At 28.5% G+C, this 11,816-nt stretch overlaps 1 protein-coding gene across 1 annotated transcript; it reads left to right on the top strand.

Moving 5' to 3' along the window:
- Positions 1–9,937: 9,937 nt before the first annotated feature.
- On the top strand, positions 9,938–10,885 carry LOC110631616 (protein S40-4). Its single transcript, XM_021779501.2, has one exon. It carries the CDS (start codon positions 10,055–10,057, stop codon positions 10,586–10,588), a length of 534 nt encoding a protein of 177 aa, XP_021635193.2. The 5' UTR covers positions 9,938–10,054; the 3' UTR covers positions 10,589–10,885.
- Positions 10,886–11,816: the final 931 nt, after the last annotated feature.

Genomic DNA, 11,816 nt, shown 5'->3' with positions numbered 1-11,816 from the left:
TATATTACAATCCCAGCGTTGAGGGATTTGCGGAATGGAGAATTTCATGACATATTTGCCCCTGCTCAAATTTGTGCTTAACTGTTGGAAATCGATGATAAATATGTCTTTTGAGTTGAGGTTTAAATTTGGGCTTTTTTAAAGTCCGAACCAAGGTCAAATGGGCTTTAATTAAAAGCCCACATAGGTGGTATTTAGGCCTTAAGAATTATAGAAAGCCTTCTACAAACCTTTTATGAGTCCAAGATATTTCAATTGGCTTTTTTTTTTTTAAATGTCATTTTCTTTAATTATTTGGTTTAATTTAAAAGTAAAATTATCTAGATTAACATAATTATTGATTTTATTTAAATATATTAGAGTTTTTTTATGCTTTTGATTGAAATTTTAAACAAAATAATGAGGCTAAATTTTATATAAGGATAGTTATTTTAAATCCATTTAATGATTAAAATATTAAATTTTGATATGAAGACAATACAATAAATAAATTCTAAAATACTAAAATACTATAATTAAAACTATTATTCAACACCTTAGAAATTTGTTAATAGTTATGATGAAATTTAAAAAAATGTAGAAGTAGTTGATCATAAATAACAACTAACGGGGAAAATTTTATCTAGACATGATATATTATAAATTTAATAGATAAATATATGGGTTTCATTCATTTTATTTATAACTTTTATTATTTTGAGTTCATGATTAATCGAATTTAAATAAAAAATTTTTAAAATTAATAAGTTTATCTCATTAAATTGTTGGGAAATCTATATTTAGTTCATAGATTTTGCTCCATATTATATTTTAATCTCTAAATCTTGAAAATTAATTATTTAATTTTTAAATTTTACATTATATCACACTTTTATTTTTAGTCCCTGAATTTTACATTACATCACACTTTAGATAGCTGTAATTTTAATATATAAAACAACTTCAAATTTTTTTGTCAATAGATGAAATTATTGTAAATATTAAAATTATAAGATTAAATTGTTCTATATATTAAAAATAAATGAACTAAATAATTCGTTCTCAAAATTCAAGGAGTAAAGTGCAATATAGTGCAAAACTCATATATTAAAAAATTAGTTTCTTAAAATTTATGAATTAAAATATAATATAAAATAAAATTCAAAGATAAAAATATAAATTTCTCTAAATTATTCTCTTTAATAATATAATATTATTCTGTACTCCATCCAAAAACCACAAAGATGGTATACAAAAAGTGTCATAGTCTATTCCATTTTAATTACTTGTAATTTACCCAATAAAGGGATAAGAATTTCTAAATTATAAAGGCTAATATGACCCATATCTCTCAAATTATACTTTTATGTCTTGAAAATGAAACCATGAACTCTTCATCCACAATTCCATTTTCATCCCCTTCTTTAACTTTACAAGTGAGAAATGGGTTAGGACCCTTTAACTCCTACACATGAGGCCCCATTCATTTCATTTTCTTTGAGAATGTCACTATGGAACCATGCCAATGGACCTACATCTTGCACATAATCCCTTTTATCACTCTTTTGAAAGGGAAATATCCCAATGCCACTCTTCCTAATTAGCCTCCAATCCCTATCCCATCTCTAGGTATATCTATCTATACAATTCTTGTCCATATATAGCTACATAATAAAAATATATTCAAATCCAAATTGAAGCTAATTAAAAATATATATATATAAGTCATTTTATTAGAAAAAAATATAAACTTAGAATGTGAAATTATTTATAAAATATGTTAATTTGTCATGATTTGCCTTTTTTTTATTATAATAAAATTAAATAAATTTAAATCAGGATATTCAAATCTTATTAATTTATTTTATTTTTAAAACTAAAAAGAAAATTAATATTATGGCACAACTAAAAGCATAATTTTTTTTTTACTTTGATTTAATTTGTTTGAAGAATTAAAAGAAAAAATAAATTATAAACAAGGATTAAAACTCTGGCATTTTTTTTTTAAATATCATTTATATAGCATTAAATTAGGACAGTAGTCCACTTCGAACCATAATTTGAAACAATAATTGAAGTTTTAATCAAATGATAAAATTTATTCTTTATTTATACCTTATTATTTAGAAAAAATATTAACGATAAAATTTATGTTTTTAAAATAATTTTTTTATACCAACAAATTATAATAAATAATAAATATACACAAAAATATCATATATATAGTAATTATAATGTTAATTTTAATGTATACTTAAAACATGATTATATTTTTAATATATTTATAGTAAAGTAATAATTATATGTTATTTTAACAGTAAAATAAATAATATAATATATGTACTCTTTGTCACACCTTACCCCTCTGTAAGGCATAACATGATCCCGTAGAATACTTAATGAACTACCGAACTTCACCTACCGATAACTCATTAAGTACTCTACAAGGGATTTTAAAACAATTTTCTTATTTTTGATAAGTGGTGGGCATTTCTAATAAGTATTTTAAACATATAATTAAGTTGGAAGCTAGTTGGAAATTTTAGCTCATTTTATTTTTCAGCAAATTTTATAAAAATTTTGACAGAGTTCTCTCTGTATTTTGAGAAAACAGTTTTTCAAATACCTGTAAAAAGCACTTCTAAAAATTTTCTCAACAACTGCTTCAATTTCATACGCAGTCTCAATCAAGTTCTCAACACATTTATCAACTTTCAATTTTAAATCCACTATCCAATGATCATCAAAATACTAACAATCCATTTCATTCAAATTAAATAAAATAGTTCCATTCATATTTCGTTAGAAACAAAACAATTTAAATAGATCATTACAAAATTTACATTAAGAGAATTTCAAACTACAATATATATTACAACTTTATACAAATTTTATACAACTGCTCAAGACCCATTTTTACATGTCCATACATTTATGTGCAATATATACATCAAAAGAAATATTTACAAAGGGTATAAATTATACCCGAAGACTTTAGGCTGAATGATCCTCAATCTTTAGCAGCTCAGTCTGCTGCTCCTCTAGTCTCTGTATCTGCGACAGCAATAAAAGCTATCGCTGAGTACTAGGACTCAGTGGTGCATAACATACTAAAATAATTTTTATGCAAAAATAAAATCATATTTATTCAAAAATTTAACTAAACATGAGCATTAAACACAAAACATGAATTATGAGATTTTAATGCAAACCACGTTCATTTCGAAGTATCAAAACACATTTCATAAAACCCACAGTTAAATCATGCCATTCGAAACAAATAGAATCTCAATAGCCAGAGGCTAAAGAGAAATCACATCACAAGGCTAGCAAGCTCAAATATATAGATATCCATTCACATCCTCTTCTACTGGCACACCTCAACACTTCTCCAGAGAATGAATCAAAATTCGAAACTAATTACCTCCACTAGTCGTGCTAGTGAGGTGTTCAATTATATGGTCATGACACTATGGTTTCAAAACTTATCTTAACAATTTGCTAAACATTGTCATTTTAAATATACACAATAACTTTCACAGTTTAAATCAAAACATCATAAATAATGTCACAATTAAACTTTCAACAATTCCAAAGCACCAGTAAAATACATATTTCGTTCACTTTATCAATGAATTTTAAAGCATGGAGATGTTGTGCACAAACCTCAAGCGAGTCGTCCCTTAGCCTCGACTCAGTCCCTCGGGTTCCTTCCCGATATTCTTTTCAACTGAAACACACAATTTTACAATGTTTCAGTACTAGAACTTAACACAAATCCAAAACAAATTTAGCTTCACATTTACCTAGTTCTAACGTGTTAAATTCGACGTTCTCGAAATTTTTGTGTTTCGGGTTACTATTCATTGCACTATTCAAGTTAAATTGTTGACTTTCTAAGGCTTAATAGGTATGGGAATTTCAAATTCACCTACATACCACATTTTGGTCACTAAACTTGTTGGTTTTGGTCATTTTCTCAAAACTTAGGTCTTTTAGGCAAAATTGCAAATTTTCGGTTTTGGAGTTCTAAGTTGCACTGTTTCATTGGCCCTTTTACTGTTGAAATTTGGCAAAACTTCCTTCATAGAAAATGTTCCTTATTGTCTTAAGTGTATTCTCATTTTTGGATCACCCCAATTGGAGTTTTGTAGCTCAAGTTATAGCCAAAATACAATTACTGTTCACATGCACTGTTCATGCTGCAATTTAGGTTCTGGTAGATTTTTGATCCAACTTCATTCAATAATTTGATCAAGTTAAGTCCATAATTTGGTTTAATTTCCTTCATACGAAATGTTCTACTACGTCTTAGGTTTCCATCTGTTCAAGAATCGCCTAAATCGGAGTTTTCTAGAGAGAGTTACAGCCATTGGAACTTTACTGTTCAAATGAAAATCTGCAGTTTTGCAGGTTCAGTAACTCAATTTTGCTTAATCATTTGATTAGGTTAATGGCATAATTTGGATTGGTGTTCTTCATGAAAGTTTTAGATCTATATCTTATCTAATTATTGGTAAAATTTCAGGTCATTTTGACCTTCCTAGCTCAAGTTATGACCAAATGAACAATTACTGTTCATTTGGTCAGTTTATCTGATGTGACTGCTCTCATTTCACTTTGGTCAATTGGTTCACTAAGTTTTGGTCAGTTTTTGGCCATGGTTCCTAAATGAAAATTGTGCTATTTTATGTCTATTTTTATCCCCAATTGGTGGCATATCAATTGGACTTGTAAAATTTCCGTTTTGGTCCTTCAAAGTTGGCTTGGTCATGCTGCCAGCAGCATGACCATTTGCCCTACGAATTTAACTTTCATTCTCACAATTTCCACACATCTCTTTTGGTCATTATTGACCATTTTTCATCTAGCAATAGACCAAAGTCATCATTTAAGCATTTCTCCAAAATTTGGTTCACAAACCCTAACATTCAAACCCTAACTCATTCATCTCATGCATTTAACTACATTTAATGGTTTTAATGCTAATCATTCAATTAAGTAAGGTTTCTTAACTCATTCAAAACCCTCAAGCCATACAAAATCATACTCCCTCTAAGCTGGATGAAATTTCAATAATAGTCCTTCCCCCATATTTTCATTTCATTTAATAAATTCTAAGCTCATTTCAACCATCACATATGTATTTAATATGGAAAAATGACAAGTTAATAAACTAACCTCAACTTAAACACCAATTCTTCAATTCCTCTCCTCCTTTCTTCTTTCTTTCTTGTTCTTAAGTTGAGATTGCAAGGTCTAGTGAGGTTTTTAGGGGAGTTATGTAAATTGGGTGGAGGAATTTAAGCTTAGATAAAAAAATTTTCATGAGAGTTATGGAGGAAGATGGGGCGGCAATTGGGAGAAGAAGAAGATAACTAGTTAAATTTTTTTTTCTTTTCTTTTCTTTATGCATTTTGGCTTATGGAAGATCACAAAAACCTAATTAATTAATTAATTTATTAATTATACATTTTATGGCATCATGCATGATGTCATCACCCTTTTTACTTTTTCATTTTTCTCTTTTTTTTTTCTATTCGTTTTTTAATTTAATTCTCGATTCCGAAATTTTCTTTTCTCCGATTTTATTTGACAGTTAGGTCAGGAGTCAGCTCTCGAGGTCAATTGACTAAATTGCCCATCGCCGGTTCATTCCGGTTTGCAAATAATTCCATATTTCTTCCGGCTCCCTGACCTAATTATTTGACTGGCTTAACAGTTCTTTTTCGTAATTTTCTCTTTTCCACTGTGTTCATAAGGGTCCTAAGGACCGCAGCGTCATATTTTACGGTTTGAAATTTGAGTTTAAAATGACTTCGCAGTCGTTCCCGAGGAGGTCACCCATCGTTATAACTCTCGGCTCGTTTAACTTCTTATGTTCTGTTTTTCTTATTTATATTTAACTAATTGAACATTGTTAATTATTTGTGTTTATGGCTTCTATAATTGTCTTAAGTGTGGTTCTAATCCCCTTAATTATTCGGATCGACACCGGTCACCGAAACAGTAAAATCTACCAGGCTATGCAAACGGGGTGTTACACTCTTATTAATTATTTTATATATAATAATAACATTTAGATATAATTTTACCAAACATATATAATATATCAATTATAATTAATTAGTGGCTATCAATAATTACTGTTAACTATCAATTATTAACTATCAATTATTAATTATCATTTATTAATTATCATTTATCAGTTATATATGTAATAAATAAACTAAACAGACCTTAAAATGACTTTATAAATCACTTAAAAGTGGCAATGGGGTGAAGCTCTCCCGTCTCCTTCTTACTGGAGTTCTAAGTCGGGCTGGGAACTTTCCCCAGGGAACAAGCAGGTTTCCCCCTGAAGCTTTTTTTTTTTTTTTAACTTTTCAATTTTTTTTAATATTTTATATAATATATTTAAAAAATAATTTTTTAATAATAATATCAAATAAATTTTATATTTTCAATTTAGTTTTATTATTATGCAACGTGTATCTTCTATATAATTTTTTTAATAATTTTTTTTTTATCCTTTAATGGCGCAAAATCAACTTTTCATTTTGGAGAATAAAGAATATAATGCAGAATATTTATGAAGATAAACGTATCACGAAATGTCATTTTCAGATTAGTAATTCAAAACCACAGCTGCCATCCAATTAACTTTTCAGCATCATCCAATCCTTTTTTTTTTTTTCTTTTAAAAGAACCTGGTTTTTCTTTGAATCACTTTCATCATTTCTTCACCAACGAAAGGTTATTTAAAAAAAAAGTAAACTAAAATTTCAAAATAATAATTTTTCCGTCCACAAGTGTATTCTTGTTATTGGTTGTTGCTATTATAAATTTAATTTTATATAAATAATTGAATTTAATAACCATTAAATAAATAATTTCATTTAAATTTATATTTATTATAGATATTTTAATTGATTTTATAAAAATATTATATAAATATTTAATTTATTTTCACATAAAATTATATCTGTATTAAATATATTTTTTATTTAACGTAAATTTATTCATAACTTTATAATACTTTTAAATTATCGTCAAGAAAAACTTACCAGTTTTAGGGCATTAGCTGATCTCGAATTTAGTCCTTACAAAGATCAATTTACTAAAAAGAAGTTTCTTCTCTTGAAAAGTTAATCCCGAGAGCTGAGTGTTTTCTGTCAAAATTTTTTTTCTACTCTTTCCTTGTCGTTTGAGCGATCGCCGCTACCCCTTTCGAGCAGGGGTCAGCCTTTCTTTTCCTAGCCAGTGGGTCTTCCTTCCCTCACCTCTTGCAGGGTGTAGCTAGTCCTTTTATTTGTTATTTTGATTGCAGGCGGTTCTTCATCAGATAAAGAGTTTCAAGCCCTTGCACACGCTCCTTCTTGTATCCTTTTACTTCAACAAGGGGTAGAGTTCTTTTTTACTATGGCTGGGTTTATTGTAGTTAGGTACTTTCCTGGTAATATTAATGATGCCACCTTTGGTTTGTGAGCATCAGATCTCTTATAGGAGCACCAGTTAAAGCCATTTGATTTGTTGTGTTCTTCTGAGCAAGCGATGCTCTGCATATTCCATTTCACCATTGAACTTAGACTTTATCTAAGCTTAAATTGTTTTCTTTTGCGAGAAGAGGTTAGATGAAATTTTTCAGCCTTACCTTTACGAATGGAAGCCCTGTAGACAGTCTCCTACCAGTTTCCTCTTCATCTTAGGCCACTACTTGATCATGGCGTCGCTAGTTCTAAACTAGGTCTCTTTCCTTGTTTGATGGCACCGAAAGCTTGAGACTGAGTTGTTTTCGGATCTTAGGGATTCGGATGAGATGTATGGGTTTTTTAAAATTATATATTTTTTTAATAATATTTAAAATAATATTATTAATAAATTCAATGCTAAACAGCCTGAAAATGGGTGCATTAATGGATTGTCGCGTTTAAGCGGACAGCAGAGTAGCAGGGTCCAGCACCAGCTGGCAGGAAAGACGCGCTAGATCATAGTGGAGACCCCACACTTCACGTGCCATTCACGCCCCCAACTCATATGCTTTAATGAGACCACGCCACGTGTCTTATAAGGAAGAGAAAATACACGTGTCCTGATCCTCGAAGGTGTAAATAGGACCACTTTTATCCTCTTTTCTATAAACCACGTCAGATGGACATGAACATGAACCTCAACCTCAACCCTCTTGCGTTCTCTCTCTATTCGCGTCGCGACAAATTCGTAACTAGCAGTACAATTGTACAAACATTGTTCTCGTAAGTGACAAATTTGGTATTCCCAAACTGCCCTTTCTTTTCTTCTAGGGCGGTTGGTTTTACGTTAATGTTCCCTCGTTTTTATCTGACGTGGCACCCATCCACGGTTGAGAGGATTATGATAGGTTAGACACGTGGCAGTCTGGTTTACCTTTTTTTTAACTTAAAATTCAAAATTTTAGGAAATTTATCTAGTTTTAGATTTTATGGTTAATATAATTAATTAGTTACAAATCTGTATAGCTAAGCTAATAAGTTTTTTTTTAATATGAAGATTATAAATATATATATATATATATATATAGTTATAACAAATGTGGAAATTATAGATAATATTAATTATAATAATAATATTTAAAAATTAATTTATAATATATTATCTCTACCTACTTTTATATGCTATTTAATATTTTTATATAGTGATTAAAAAAATAATTAAATTATTTAAGTTATATCAAAATTTTTTACAATTTGATCAAATCATACTTTATTTTATCTAATCGAGAGAGATAATAAAATAAATTATAAAAAATTATATAAATAATTATTGTGTTTAATTTATATAATAGTAAAATTAAAAAAATAATGGTTAATGCGCCTTAATCTTTTCATAATTGGAAGAGGGTATAATAAAATTGTCCTGAATTTAAAATCAAATAACAATAATGATAAATAATTTTGAATTTATTAGTTGAGTTAAGCCGAAGAGTTTTAGCTTTTACTTGAGTCGTAAGTTTAAATTTTAATTAGACGGTATTTGGTTAAGTCATGAAAGTTAATTTTATAAACACTTATAAGTTAATTTGAATTTATAAATATTTAAAATTTTAAACAGTTATGTGTTTAATTAAAATATTTATAAGTGATTAATAAATAATTAAAGTGTTTGATAAAAAATAATTTATAAATATATTTATTATTAAACGACTAAAAAATATTAAATGAGATTTATAATGAAATTTTAAAAATTAGATAAAATAATATAGTAACTAACTTATAAACTTAACTTATAAATTCAAAAATTATTATAAAAAAATAAATCAGTTTATTTTTAAAATTTATAAGCTAATTTGAATAATTTATAAACTAAGATAAATACTCTCTAATAGAAATTTAATTATTTTAACTAATTAAAAGTGATTTTATTAATCTTCCTTCATCTCTAATATGTTTATAATAAGTTTAAAATTTAAATTTCTATAACTCCTTATTCTGAAATTAACTATTCATTTCAAAATTAATATTTTTATAATGATAAAAAAGTGATTACCTTTTACTAAATCAAATTAAAATTGATAAATTTCAATATAATTAGAACCATTTAATTTGAGCTGAAATTAAATTTGATCAATTATTCACCTTTCCATATTGTATAAATTCTCAGCAAAAATTAAACTGCATTTATTCATATTTCTTATTATATAATTCGTTAATTATTATTTAATTTATTAAATTTTTATTAAATAAAAAATTTTAACTACATCGTTATTTTTTCCTTGACAAAAATAGAGCCATAATAGATCCGACATGGCATTTCCAGAATTTTTTTTTCTTCTTTGAAACTGGGCATTTCCAGGAAAGTTAAACAGGGGTGTAATGGTAATTTCAACAGATGAAGTTACAGAGAAGGATCCCAGCCTTATCCACTACATTACACTCCACCAAACCTAAAAATCTTTATAAAAGCAGATCATAGTCCTCTCTTTCAACGAAACCGTAAGAACCGATCACTGCCACCATCACCACCAACCGCCTCCATCGCCTCCCATCAAAACTCAAATTACACACTCTCAGGGAACCCAGAAGAAAACCCGTCTTCAATGGCCACCAGTAAGAGCTACTTTGCTCGACAAAACTACCGATTTCTGTCTGGCGACGAGGCCCTGCACGCGCCACTCACGCCCGACTCCGCATTTGAACTCGACGAGTCTGACATTTATAACAATTCAGTCACAACTCGTTCCAACTCGACCGAGTTTCTCAAATCTCTACCGAGTTCCAGACTCACCAAGAAGTCCACAGCAACAGCAGCGGCGTTGAACAGATGCAGCGTCCCTGGAGACAGAGTCGTCGGGACTCCATCGTCACTTCCGGTTAACATACCGGACTGGTCGAAGATATTGAAAGATGAGTACAGGGAGAGTCGTCGTGGAAGAGATATGGACGACGACGATGATGACGTCGACGGAGAGGATTATTTCCACGGAGGAGCGAGGGTTCCGCCGCACGAGTTTTTGGCGAGGACGAGGATCGCATCGTTCTCGGTGCATGAAGGGGTAGGGAGGACTTTGAAAGGGAGGGATCTGAGCAGGGTTAGAAATGCAATTTGGGAGAAAACTGGGTTTCAAGATTAAAAAAAAAACATCCACAAATGAAGGGTTTTTTGTTTCCTTCCTTATTTTAGAAATATCGGAAAAATAACAGAATTTATAGAGAGAAATTCATCAGCACAGATTTTCTAGAGAAAGTGACAGATGGGTTTTTTAACTTTTTTTTTATTTTAAGATTAAAGAACTTTTATGCGTGTGATATGATGTTAGTGTAGAGATTGTATGAGAAATTTGCGTAGAAAATCTCACTGTTATTATTATTGTTTTATCAATAAAATTGTAGAGATTTTATCAATGAACTAAATGAAGATTATTCATTAATTAGCTCTTAGGGATGGTTTGTGTTTGATTTTAGTGTAGATATCAATATGATATTCATTTTATTTTTTACAGAATTTTTAAAAAAAATCAGATTTAGTTTTCCAACTTTGAAAGTTGAAATGGAAGGAGAAAAAGAAAAATCAAGGGAGTTGGGGTTGGTGAGAACTAAGAAAAGCTTTTGCTTTAGAAAAGCTGAAATTTTCCAAGAAAATAATCCCAATCGTGATCGCGACACCCTTTGAAAAAACATTGAATGAGTTCCTATTTTGTTTCCCGCACTTTGCAAGAAAAAACGTGTAAACTTTATAAAGAGTGGATCAACATTATTATTATTATATAATATAAATTACTTATTAAAGGTAAATTATAAATTAAAAATATAAATTTTAAATATAATTTTAATAGTATGTATAAATTTTTTTTTTGTTAAAAATGTAAGACTTAAATATTTTTTAAAATAAATAATAAATTATTGGAACGAATTATTAAGATCGAGAAAAATCAAATAGGTTAAAATTTTATTTTTTTTTAAATAAAAGAGAGTCGGTGGTGATAAGGGAAGCATTATATAGGGATAGTGAATGTGGGGAACATTGGGTACATGCTAATCTTGGTAATGGGATAAGGATATTGTTCGGTGGCAATGCCATTTATTTATATCCCTAAATAATTATGAAGTTTAGATTAAAAAAAATAATTAACTGACAAAATGAATGACAATATAATATTACTTCTGCTAATTTTAGTCCTGTAATTTCAGAATTTAAAACTGTTTTTTTAATAAAAATATTATTTTAAAATTTATTTAAAAAATAATTTATTTTTATTATTAAAATTAATTAAATTTAATTTTTAATTATTTTTTAACACTCTCTAATTAATATATTTAAAAAAATAATTTTCTCATCAGCAGTATCAAATAAGCCTTTAG

This window comes from Hevea brasiliensis, chromosome 1, assembly GCF_030052815.1.
Source record: "Hevea brasiliensis isolate MT/VB/25A 57/8 chromosome 1, ASM3005281v1, whole genome shotgun sequence".
Taxonomy (NCBI): domain Eukaryota; kingdom Viridiplantae; phylum Streptophyta; class Magnoliopsida; order Malpighiales; family Euphorbiaceae; genus Hevea; species Hevea brasiliensis.
The sequence above is the reverse complement of the archived record's forward strand: the minus strand, read 5'-3'. Positions and strand labels throughout refer to the sequence as shown.

Excerpts from the sequence above, each read along its gene's own strand:
- LOC110631616 (XM_021779501.2), top strand. The coding sequence starts at position 10,055 with ATGGCCACCAGTAAGAGCTACTTTGCTCGACAAAACTACCGATTTCTG.